General features: G+C 46.8%; 1 protein-coding gene across 1 annotated transcript in view; it reads left to right on the top strand.

The window, feature by feature from the left end:
- Positions 1-12,972, top strand: part of ZC3H4 (zinc finger CCCH-type containing 4) — a 44,789-nt gene that overhangs the window by 21,290 nt on the left and 10,527 nt on the right. The window contains exons 4-10 of the mRNA XM_008583774.1: positions 1,031-1,253; positions 5,267-5,421; positions 6,256-6,352; positions 6,463-6,602; positions 7,316-7,417; positions 8,422-8,533; positions 9,085-9,194. Coding sequence (XP_008581996.1) covers positions 1,031-1,253; positions 5,267-5,421; positions 6,256-6,352; positions 6,463-6,602; positions 7,316-7,417; positions 8,422-8,533; positions 9,085-9,194 — 939 coding nt within the window. The remainder of the gene's footprint in view (positions 1-1,030; positions 1,254-5,266; positions 5,422-6,255; positions 6,353-6,462; positions 6,603-7,315; positions 7,418-8,421; positions 8,534-9,084; positions 9,195-12,972) is intronic.

The raw sequence follows: 12,972 nt of genomic DNA, 5'->3' as shown, positions 1-12,972 counted from the left end.
TTAAGTTTATAGAAAATTGAGCAGGTAGTATGAGTTCTTTTATCCACCCCAGTTTCCCCTATTATTAACATCTTGCATTAGTGTGGTATATTTGCTACAATTGATGAGCCAATCAATATCTATATGTTATTATTTGCTAGACTCCATCATTTATATTAGGGTTCTATAGTTTTTTGGGTTTTCTCAAATGTGTAATGTTACGTATTCACCATTACAGTATCAAGGAGAATAGTTTTACCGCCCTAAAAATCCACGGTGCTTCTCCTATTCATCCCTGCCTCCTTCCCTGTGAGCCCCTGGCAACCACCAGTCTTTTACTGTCTCCACAGTTTTGCATTTTCCTGAAGATCATAGTTGGAGTCATACAATATGTAGCTTTTTGGACTGGCTTCTTTCACTTAGCAATTACCCATTTATGGTTCATCGTGTCTTTTCATGGCTTTGTAGCTCATTTCTTTTCATTGTTGATTAATACACCATTGTCTGGATGTATCATAGTTTGTTTATCCATTCGCCTGTTGAAGGACATCTTGGTTGTTTCCATTTATATAATAACTCTGTCCAGTATCACTTGGCACTAGCACACTTTGGAAAGCATAATTTGAAACAGCTGTCTAGTATGGCTGCCAAGCAGGTCATTAATTAAATTCTAAGGCCCTAGGACAGTTTTGAGCGATGAGCATGCTTCCTGCTACCAGAACCACTCCCCAAATGTGCTTGCTCTGTGCCCCTGGAAAATGCCTCCATCTCTTCCCCTTGCTTTGTCAGGCATCCTGGGGTCTGTGCATATCAGTTTTCTTTCAAGCTATGACCCTTTTTGAAGAACAGAAACATCTGGGCCCACTGCTGCTCCCACCCCCCAACTCCCACTGGGTGAAAACTAGTCTCTAGAATGGCTGGAGGCCAGTGGTGCGAACCAGGGACACCCAGATAGACATGTCAGTTCAGGGTACAGCAGAGGTCTTGGTGGTCTGGGCCCGGGGCCTCTCTTGGGCTCACACTCCTCTCCCTGTTTCTTTCTGGGACCTAGTCCCACCAGCAGTACCCCCCATCCCACACCACGCCCCTGCCTAAGAAGGTGTACTCCAAGATGGACAGCAAGGGCTACGGCATGTATGAAGACTACGAGAATGAGCAGTACGGGGAGTATGAGGGGGATGAAGAGGAGGACATGGGCAAAGAGGACTACGACGACTTCACCAAAGAGTTGAACCAGTACCGGCGTGCCAAGGAGGGCAGCAGCCGGGGCCGAGGTGAGCCCCCCCCACCAGCAGCTTCTCCTCCAGGGTGTTGGAGTGGACAGGTGCCAGGGTTGGGGGACTGCACAGAGTGAGACAGACTTGGGTGGCCTGGCCCTCACAGAGCTGCAAATCCAGGAGGAGAGATAGGTGGTCATTTAGAGTTGGGATAAGCATACAAAGGAGAATGGCCAGGAGCTGCATAGGCATGGCCCTGGAGGTTGGAGTTAGCCATGTGAGCGTCGGTCGGAAGAGTAAACCTGGCTAGGCCATGGTTGGCATGGTGCCAGGCTGGTATGGGGCAGGGAAAAGGCCAGCATAGCTGAAGGGTTTTTTAAAAATCACTTCCTGGTCAGCTGTGGGGAGAGAGACAAGAGAAAATTTCTGTCTCCTCTGTGTCAGGGTAACTGACGACTGGCTATCCCAACCCCCATCAACCTCCCCCTGCCCCCAATCTTCCCACTTCCCATCACCTGACAAGGTGTGACTGCAGCCCATGCAACTGCCACTCCTCTGAACCTTGAACCTGTGGCCACTGGGAGGATGTTGAGGGAGGGCTGAGCTCCAGACAGATGTCAACCCAGCCTGGCCTCTTAGAACTATGTCAGGCCATAAAGACATCCCAGCCCAAGGGGGCTTCCAGAATCTTCCACCTCAGAGGTTCTTAGACTTGTAACCCTTGCCTGAGGCCCAGTTTGTTGGCTGTTCATTTGTTCTTTCTTCCAGCAGTCTCTATTGGACACCTCCCTGGGGAGATCCTAGACCACTGCTGTCTAGTGGAGATAGAATCCAACCCACCATGTCCTTTTACATTTTCTAGTAGCCACATTAAAAAAGTGAGAAGAGATAGATTAAATTAATTTTTTTTTCCTTTTTGTCTTTTTTCGTGACCGGTAACGGGATCGCAACCCTTGGTGTCACGCCCGCACCGCGCTCAACCAGTGAGCAGACCGGTCTCCATATGGGATCCGAACCCTCGGCGGGAGCGCCACCACGCTCCCGAGTGCCGCACTCTACCGAGTGCGCCACCGGGCCGGCCCAGATTAAATTAATTTTAACAATCTGTTTTATCAACCTAATACGTTAAAAAATCTTCGAAGTATAATCAAAATATACAAATGAGATATTTTCTTTTTTTTCTTTTTTCAAACTCTTTGAAATTCACTGGGTGTTTTGTACTCATAGCACCTCTTAGTTTTTGTGTTTTTTTATAATTTTTTTTTTTAAAGACTGAGATCATAAAAAATATGTTCTCTGACCACAATAACAGAAAGAAATTTAGAGAACTCACGAATGTGTGGAAATTAAACAACACTCCTGAATAATGGATTAAAAAAAAAAATCACAGGGAAATTTGAGAGTACTCTGAGCTAAAGATCAAAGTGCAACGTATCAAAATTTATAGGATGCAGAACTCATGCAGTACTCGGAGGAGAATTTGTACTTGTAAACACCTATATTAAAAATAGGAAAACTCTCGGGGCCGGCCCGGTGGCGCACTGGATAGTGCGCTGCTTGGGAAGCGCGGCGGCGCTCCCGTCCGAGGGTTCGGATCCCACATACAGACCGGCTCCCGCTCACTGGCTGAGCGAGGCGCGGGAGCAACGCCGAGGCTTGCGATCCCGTTGCCGGTCCCCGGTCCGGTGCGGGGGCAACACTGAGGGTTGCGATCCGTTGCCGGACACGGAAAAAAGACAAAAAGACAAAAAATAAAAATAAAAAAATAAAAATAGGAAAACTCTCAAATCAGTAATGTAAACTTCTACCTTAAGAAAATAGAAAAGGGCCGGCCCGTTGCTCACTTGGGAGAGCGTGGTGCTGACAACACCAAGTCAAGGGTTAAGATCCCCTTACCGGTCATCTTTTAAAAAAAAAGAAAATAGGAAAAGTGGAACTAAACCAAAAGCAAATATAAGAAGAAAATAACAAAGATTACAACAGAAGTATAAGAAATAGGGAATTAAAAAACAATAGAGAAAATCAACAAAATCAAAAGTTGATTCTTTAAAAAGATCAACAAAATTTGCAAACCTTTATCTAGACTGACCAAGAAAAAAGAGAAAAGACCGAAATTACTAAAATCAGAAGTAGAGGCATTGTATTACACTGTCTTTATGGCTTTTCGTGGTGGTAAGATTTAGTTCTTTCTCTTTCTTGTGTGCATTTTTGTTCTACCAGTGGGTTTTGTTCTTTCTTGTATATTCGTGGTAGTGATTATTGTTTGGGTTCCAGATGCAGGAATTTCTTATAGGGCTGGTCGTATGGTGGTGAACTCCCCCAGTTTTTGTTTGTCTGGAAAATATACTATTTTCCCATCATTTCTAAAGGATATCCTTGCTGCGTATAGTATTCTTGGCTGGCAGTTTTTTTCTTTTAGTATTTTGAATATATCATCTCATTTTCTTCTGGCCTGTAGAGTTTCTGTTGAGAAGTCTGCTGTTAGTCTGATAGGGGCTCCGTTATAAGGTGACTTGACACTTTTCTCTTACTTTTAAGATTCTCTCTTTGTCTTTGAGCTTTGCCAGTTTGATTGTAATGTGTCTTGGAGAGGATCTTTTGTGGTTTGAATCTGTTTTGAGACCGTTGAACCTCCTGGATCTGAAGGTCCATGTCTCTCCCTATACCTGGGAAGTTTCCTGTTATTTCGTGGAGTAAGTTTTCCATGCCTTTTCCTTTCTCTTCCCTTTCTGGAACACCCATGATTTGATTGTTTGTGCACTTAAAGTTGCTAGCTCTCTTAAATTTTCTTCATGTAAAAAAATTTTTTTTCCTTTTTTTTGTCTGCCTGGGTTATTTTGAAAAGACTATCTTCAAGATCAGAAATTCTTTCATCTGCTTGTTCTAGCCTGCTTCTTAAGCTATGGGTTGTGTTTTTTATTTCATTGAGTGAATTTTTCAGTTCCATGAGTTCTGCTACATTCTTTTTTAAGGTATTAATCTCTTTGTAAATTTTCTGCTTTGTATCCTGGATTTTTTTTCTTGTTTCATTATGTTGTCCAACTGAGTCTTTTATCTCAGTGAGTTTCCTTAAAATTGTTGCTCGGAATTCATTTTCAGTGATTTTAAGGGTTCCCTGCTCTGTAGGGTCTGGTATTTGCATATTACTGTATTTTGGTGGTGTCATGTTTTCTTGGGTTTTTGTATTTCTAGTATCTGTGTTAATGTCTGGTCATCTGGCAGAGCAGTTGTTTTTTCTATTACTCTGGAGTGGGCTTTGAGGAAAGAGTCATCCTCTTCTTTTTCTGGTCTCCTCTGGTGACTCTCCTTGCATCAATGCAGTCGAGTCTGGTGGGCTGCCTTCACGATGGCTGTGGCTGCTGCAGTGGGCTTTGAGGAAAGAGTCATCCTCTTCTTTTTCTGGTCTCCTCTGGTGACTCTCCTTGTATCAATGCAGTCGAGTCTGGTGGGCTGCCTTCACGATGGCTGTGGCTGCTGCTTGTGGCATCACGCCCCTTTTGCAGCAGCTGTGGCTGTGGTTGGCTATCTGTGCAGAAGTGTTTCCAGCATGCTCTCTTGCCTGCTTTTGGGCAGGGGGTACTGCAGCTTTTTGGCTTCTTGCCTAGGGCCCTGGGTGTGCTCTCTTGCCTGCTTCTGGACGGAGGGGGCTGTGGCCCTCAGCTCCTTGCCTAGGACCGTGGGTGTGCTCTCTTGCCGGCATCCAGGCAGAGGGGGCTATGACTATTGGTGCCTTGCCTAGTGCATCTCTTAGTTTGGACCAGCCACGTTTCAGGTGCTCTAGCCACATGTTGCTGGTAGCTGTCATATTAGACAGTGTGCCTCTAAATAGATGAGTACCTGGGAGGCAGGGTAGTGAGTGCTGTAGCAGCTATGTGTCCAGAAGGCTGAGGGACCCCATTGAGGGGACCAAGGGGACCGGGGACCATTAGTCTGCCTGGGGCAGCTGGGAAGGCTTCTTGGAGGAAGAAAAGAATGAAATGATGGACTTCAGGGGCAAAAAATGGATTATCCTCTTTCTTGCTGGCGGGGTCTGCTCCTGCTTGAGGTTCACTGTCTGAATCACCGTGCAGGTAGCCGAGGCCGTGGCCGTGGCTACAGGGGTCGAGGAAGCCGCGGAGGATCGCGAGGCCGGGGCATGGGCAGGGGAAGCCGAGGCAGGGGCAGAGGCTCTGTGGGAGGAGACCACCCAGAGGACGACGAGGACTTCTATGAAGAGGAGATGGAAGTAAGGTTTTCTCCAGCCCTTGGGGTACGAGGGCAGCTGGTGGGCTCTGCGGGCACGAGTGTTGTTGGGGGAGGCCTGTAAGAGCAAGGTGGAGGGACATGTGGACCTTTCTGAAGAGAAGGGAGCCTTCAATGGCAGGTTTGTGTGTCTAAAAATGTTCATTTATCATTTATCATATGAAGGATAAAACCTTCGTATAGCTTAAAATAGGAAAGGTATCAAAGTGGGCTGTGAAAAAAATCCCACCCCTGGAAACAAGTTTCCCGAATATCCTCTAGAAATATTTTATGGCTTTATAGACAGGTGCATGTTTATTCACTATCCCCCACTTACCTCTGGAGGAGAGCATATTACTCTCACTGTTCTGTCCCTATCCAGATATACTTCTGTGCTGTACATGATGAGCTGTCATTCTTTTTTTTTATTATTATTAATATATATATTTTTACATCCTGTGGTGTTGTTGAGAAACAGTTGGGGGGAGAGGGGAAAGGAGAAGGAAATAAGGTGGAAAGAGGAAGGAGGGGGGTGGTTGAGGCCTGTGACACCCCCCAAGAGCTGTCATTCTTTTTGGTAGCCACACAGTTGTCCATTATGTACAGCGGTGCTGTGCTGCATTTGCTCAGTGGGATGGGAGTTTTCAGAGTGAAGCCTACATGGAAAGGATTAGGACAACCCACTGTTCACTCCAGGGCCTGTGAAGAGGGCTCACAAGTGTGAGTCCCTGGCGTTGGTCACCTGCCCTTCAGAAGGGGGCAGAGTATGTAGTTACGGACAGTGTTCATTGTCCGCCACATGACACTTTCCTGCACTCTCCATTTCTCCAAATTCCAGTATGGAGAGAATGAAGAGCCCATGGGAGATGATGATTACGATGAATACTCCAAGGAGCTGAACCAATACCGCCGGTCCAAGGACAGCCGAGGTCGAGGTGGGCAGGGGACCCTGATGGTGAGGTGCTCAGTGGGGGCTTCTTTGGCAGCTACTGGATTTGGGTCCAGGGAAAGGTCAGCAGGCTAATGCCGTCTCTCCTCTTTGCAGGGTTAAGTCGAGGCCGTGGCCGGGGTTCCCGAGGTCGAGGGAAAGGGATGGGCCGGGGCCGTGGTCGAGGTGGCAGCCGAGGAGGGATGAACAAGGGTGGAATGAACGACGATGAAGACTTCTATGATGAGGACATGGGCGTGAGTTGACTCTTCACTCTGATCTGATGTTTTTGGCTAAGGCTCCCTCTTGGATTTTTTTTTTCTTTAATGAGTCGTTCTGTGAGGTTGATCCTATCCCCCTGCTCCCATCAGCTGTTCCTTGAAGGGTTGATCAGAGTTAGTCGTCTCTCCTGGGAAATGAGTTGTTGGTGAGAACTTCTGTGTTTAAAATCACATCTTTGAGGCCGGCCCGTGGCTCACTCGGGAGAGTGCGGTGCTGATAACACCAAGGCCACGGGTTCGGATCCCATATAGGGATGGCCGGTTTGCTCACTGGCTGAGCATGGTGCTGACAACACCAAGCCAAGGGTTTAGATCCCTTTACCGGTCGTCTTTAAAAATAATAATAAAAATAAATAAATAAATAAAAATCACATCTTTGGCAGTACCTGCAGCCACCTGTAATGAGTCTCTGAGGTTCAGAAGGTTCTAGGTGACTCTTCAGTTAGCCCTGGAGGGTTTTACAGAAAGGCCATGACTCCTCCTCTAGGAGGTGGGAGATATTTATGCACAGATGTATGGAACTGGTGGCTTTGGTTCAGAGCTTTTCCCATCTGAGCACCAACACTCTGCACCATGAGGCTCAAACCCTGTAGGCAGCCTCAGTGTTGGACTCAACCTGTCAGTTGATGCTCTTGTGAATGTTCTAGGAATGCTCTTCCCCTTGCATTTACACTCTGTGTTCCTAACAGGATGGTGGTGGTAGCAGCTACCGGAGGAGTGACCCCCACCAGCAGTCTGACAAGAAAGGCAAAGTCATCTGCAAATACTTCGTGGAAGGGCGGTGCACGTGGGTAAGGAGCCACTTAAAGTACCTGGGCATCTGTGGCAGGACAGCAACCCCCAGAGGCCTTGATCAGCATGCGTGAGAGTGACTGTGTGATGGTCCCTGTCCCTGTGGGCACATGTTGGTACCTAGAGATGCCTGGGGGCCCTGGAAGACATGGTTCGCTTCTCAGAGTGAGGAGGACCCAGAGCAAGGTGATGTGTGTGGGTATTTTTGGTTTTAGGGGGATTTGTTGGCCAAAATTTTCAACCAATCCATATGGCCTCAAAGCCATTTATAAGGGTTGATGTTTTTTTTTTTTTTCCTTTTTGTCTTTTTTCGTGTCCGGCAACGGGATCACAACCCTCGGCGGGAGCGCTGCCGTGCTCTGAAGCGGTGCACTGTAGCAGTGCGCCACTGGGTCGGCCCAAAATGGGGTATTTTTAGCTAAGCACATTCTTCCCTAAACAAAATTGGAGTTCTTTTAGGTAGGAAGCAGCATGGGAGTGGATACAGGGTGACTAGTCCTGGTTGCCACACAGCAAATAGTAAAAAAAAAAAAAAAAAAAAAAGTGAGTAGATGAGAGAGAGGAGCAAGAAGAGGAGGAAAAAGGAGAAGAGACAGAAAGAAGCAGTGAAAGGCAGTAGCATGGAGGGAGGAGGGATTGGGCCCGAGAGAGAAAAAAAAAAAAAAAAAAAAAAAAAAAAAACAGTGAGTAGATGAGAGAGAGGAGCAAGAAGAGGAGGAAAAAGGAGAAGAGACAGAAAGAAGCAGTGAAAGGCAGTAGCATGGAGGGAGGAGGGATTGGGCCCGAGAGAGAGGAGCACGAGCAGTTTCTGGGAGATGGCACAAGCTATGTCAGCAGCTGCAAAGTTGGGAAGCAGCATTTGTGAGCCTGCCTTTCCTGGGCTCACTGTCCTTTTGCAAAGGGGATTTGTTTCTGTCATTGGCTCCTCTGTGCACAAGCAGTTAACAGAGCAGCACTTGGCTCACTGTACCACCACCTCAACTTTTCATTGCTTCTCTTCCAGGGAGACCACTGTAATTTTAGCCACGACATTGAACTACCAAAGAAGCGAGAACTGTGCAAGTTTTATATCACTGGATTTTGCGCCAGAGCTGAGAACTGCCCCTATATGCATGATATCCTTTGGCACCTGCATCTGATCTGGATGAGGGTGCAGAACTTCTCTTCTCCTTAGTAGTAGTAACAGCTGACCTTCATGTACTTGTTCTCTCTATCCCGAGAGCTTTCTGTGTGTCTCCATCTCATTTAACGCTCACATCTGCCCTCTGATGGGCCAGCAGTTCGCATTCTGCAGATAAGTAAACTGAGACACGTGCCGTACGTTCTCTCTTATGTACACTCTCAAGACTGGCCTATACCATTGCCTGTCTTTCTGAGATTTTTTCAACCAGCTTTGGGAGCTTGGGCAAGTCATTTAACTTTCCCATTCCCATTGAGGATCTGAGGACACAGCCTGAAGGCCAGCGTAGTGGGGCAGGAAGTGCTCTGGAACAGGAGTCTCAAGAACTGGGGTCTTGTCCTGTCTTCTGCCAACCGCTCTGCAATCCTAAGCAAGTCACCTCACCTCTCTGGGCTTCAGTTTTCTCAGCTCCAAGCCAAAGGGGGTTGGATTCTGCCCTCGGGTGGGTTCTGTGAGATGAAGCATTTGCCTTAATTTGCCGTGAACGTGATTTTCCATGTAAATTGTACCACACAACTGGGAACTGCATCAATGGTGATGACTGTATGTTCTCCCATGACCCCCTGACTGAAGAGACCAGAGAGCTCTTGGATAAGGTAATGTCTGGGGGGGTAGTGTGGGGTGGGGAGGCCCAAAGTCAACAGGAACCTGGAGGTGCACCTTCCATTGCCTTGGCACTATAGCCTGCCTGTCTGTCTGGCCTCTGCAAGATCTGGGCCATTTTAAGGAAGAAAACAGAGGCGGTGTTCCTTTCTGCAGGGGGAATGGAGATAGTCACACGTGTATCGTATCTTGGGCCAGGGCAAGCTGCTGCTGTTTTCACTGGGGGGGCGGCTACGTAAAAGGAATGTTGCCTGGTGTGTCTCCAAACACATCCTGTGACTTCTTAGCCATTGTTCAGAGGCGAGGGTTATATTTTGGTGGAAATATAAAATGTTTTTTGTAACTCTTAAGAATTCCATTATTCAGTAGAGAAAATAGAGGGAAATCGGAGGGTCTCCTGAGGGGGAGACTTCCACAAGGGAGGTGTCAGAGCTTCCTCATCAGCCAGGTGACATTTGAAACTCATCCTAGTGTCTGTTTTTCTCCCCAAGGGAGGACTTTGGGGACCCCAAATTCCTGTCCTCAGTTTCCTGATACATGCAGGGAGTGAATGGATGAGAGAATGGTATCCTTCCAAATGAAGTTTTCCTGCCTCCTCGTCAGAAAGGTTTTAGGAGATTGGCAATCTTTTGAGAATGGAAAAGATCGAAGCTGTCAGTACATCAGTTAGCTTCAAGACTCTTTCCATCAGTGACTGCCCTGTTAAACAGGGGAGGGATCATTAGGAGGGGTGCAGGGGAAGCCCTGCACAAGCCAAAGTAAGTGAATGTCCACTCCTCGTTGGCAAGGCAGCATGGAAAAAGTGTTCATCTTTGCCACTCCCTTTGGGGAGACTATTAATCTAGGGTTTCATAATCAATAAATACCTAGAGTCTGAGTTGTTTCACAGTATAAGCAGGAAAAGTAATGGCGACCTCATTTCTCATATGAAAGGCCAAACAATATCTGACTGAGGACTGCCCCCTGCTGGAGGTTCAGAGTTTGCGCTGTAGACCAGTTCTGTCCAATAGGAACACAACAGGGCCACAGAGTTCACTTTAAGTTTTGTACTAGCAATGTTTTTAAAAAATGTAAAAAGAAACAGATTAATTTAACAATATATTTTATTTAACCCAGAATATCATTTTAGCAAGTAATATATAATGAAAAATTGAGTTATTTTGTTTTTTGTGTTTTTTTGTTTGTTTTTGAACTGATTCTTTGGAATCAGTGCTTATTTTCTACTTAGAGTCCATCTCAATTTGGCCAGCCATGCCTCAAGCACTTCAAGAGGCCACCATATTGGACAGCACAGCTCCAGACACCCTAGTTAAAAACAAAAGTGGTGGGCCGGCCCGTGGCTCACTCGGTAGAGTGCGGTGCTGATAACACCAAGGCCCCGGGTTCGGATCCCACATAGGGATGGCCGGTTCGTTCACTGGCTGAGCGTGGTGCTGACAACACCAAGTCAAGGGTTAAGATCCCCTTACCGGTCATCTTTTAAAAAAAAAAAAAAACAACAACAAAAGTGGCATATGTCAGCTTCTGGCCACAAATATTTTAAAAGCATCAATATCATCCCTTACCTAAAGTCAAGTCCTAGTAGGTTAAAAATGAGTGTCCAACCGGGAAAAACCATACCAGAATCAAACTGTGATAGTCAGGAAGTAAAACTTACGGGAACCATGCTGGAAGGGCATAGATTATGGGTCAGCCATTGCCTTCTCACCTGAAGAGTTGCTTGGTCAACTAGAGCTGGGGCCTGGGGCCTCTGGTCAGCCCTGGGGTCCCAGCTATGGCAGGACTAAGCCTCTAACTTCTGAAGCATCTGTACTCTTTTATCCTTCCCACCTCATCTTCCATTCTGTTTTCCACTTCTTGGTGACATTTCCATTTGTCTAAGAAATGTCAGTTTCCAGTCATGCAGTCTAGGATTGGAAACTTGCCTGCATCTGGGGTTAGTGATGACACTTACATGGGAGCACCTAAGCAAGAATAACAAAGAATTCCTTCCTTCCACTCAGGTTCATCTGTTAGTATTAGTTTGCCCCGTTTGCTTTATTACATCCTCTTGTTTTAGTTTAAATGTGTGTGAATATATTGTTTTTTTTCCTGATCCAATTGAGAGTAACGTACATACATCATGGTCTTTTACCCTTCAGATACTTTAGTTACATGTCGGTTTTTATAGTCAGGTTTATTTATTTATTTTTTTTGTCCTTTTTTTTTTTTGAGACGGGCCGCACCGCGCTCAGCCAGTGAGTGCCGGTCATCCCTATATAGGATCCGAACCTGCGGCGGGAGCGCTGCCGCGCTCCCAGTGCCGCACTCTCCTGAGTGCGCCACGGGCTCGGCCCTATAGTCAGGTTTATTAAGGTATAGTTTGTATCCAGTAAAATTCTCCCTGTTAAATTTGACAAACACACTACTCCATAACCTACGTAAAAGAAAATTCACTCCATCACCTCAAAAACTCCTCTGTGCCCTGTTATGATAAATGCCTCCCCTTATCTCCAGCCCCTGGCAACAACTGGTCTGTTTTCTGTCCCTATGATTTTGACTTTCCAAGAACGTCATGTAAATATAATTGTATGGTAAACAGCCTTGAAGTATGTCTGTGTGCATGTGTGTCTTGAGTCTGACCTCTTGCACTTGGTACAATGCATTTGAGATTGACCCACATTTTTGGGAGCATAAGTAATTCATTACTGTTTGTTGCTGAGTAGTACTCCATGTATGGATGATCTAAGTTTGTTTATCCAGTCATTAGTTGAAGGACATTTGGGTTATTTCCAGTTTGGGGCAAAAATTTAGAATTTGTAACCTACTACCTTGAGCTTATTTATTTGGCCTGATGAAGCTTGGCCCAGATACCTTAGCAGCTCTGCAAGTGTGATCCCTTTTTGCATTGAGAGGGTGACTCTGACTTTTGGAAACCCCTCAGATCACTCAGAATCAGTCCTGGTAAAGGAGGTTGTGGGACCCAGCAGGTCACTGGTGGTTTCTGATGAGACATGCCAGGGAGCTCTTGTCCCTGCTGGAAGAGAGGCCAGGGAACAGCTGCAGAAGAGCATCTGGGGATAGACATGTCCCTCCATGGTGTCTGTTCTGGAAGGATTGGCAGGGAATTTGGGTCCAGCTCTTCTGGTTATTTTATATATTTTATGTGTCCTGGGCTTATCTGTGGTTCAGGGTGAGAGATGGTGGGTAAAGAGATGAGGGCAGGGTTCCAGTCTGTCTTGAACTGAAATCCTCTTCAGGACATCGTGGGAAGTTGGTCTGTGTCTTGAGCTGGCACCCTCTTCAGGACATCATGGGGTCTGTGCGAGGGGTGAGGGAGGCACGGGGGCAGTGGAGGTGTTCTACCCAGTGTGGGATGGTAACAGAAGCCCCGACAGCAGGGCACCACTGAGAAGCCCATGTGCAGAGTGCAGACAGGCTGTGAGGAGGTCAGAGCACAGGAGGAGGCTGGTCTCCCTGGGCATTGGTGGTACCCTCCTGCTAATGACAGCCTCAGTTCATTCAGTTAATCGGGAGTTATGTAAGTGCCTGCTGTGTGCTGAGCACCATGCTGAGTGGTACAGAGAAGTGTAGCATGTTTTAACTCCAAAGGGCTAAAACCTAGTTTTGGGGGGTTGGGGAGACCTCTGAGAGGGTTGGTGTCGGAATGAGACTGAAGCAAGAGCAGGCACCTGCGGAGGAGGTGGCATGGCAAAGAGGTAGTGGGACTTGTGGATAGAATCTTGGGAGGTGGGCGGGGGGGGGGGACGGGGCCATGCCACCTCGCCCATC

Source organism: Galeopterus variegatus, unplaced genomic scaffold, assembly GCF_000696425.1.
Source record: "Galeopterus variegatus unplaced genomic scaffold, G_variegatus-3.0.2 Scaffold3034, whole genome shotgun sequence".
NCBI lineage: Eukaryota > Metazoa > Chordata > Mammalia > Dermoptera > Cynocephalidae > Galeopterus > Galeopterus variegatus.
Note: the sequence above shows the minus strand (reverse complement) of the source record. Positions and strands in the feature narration are given on the sequence as shown.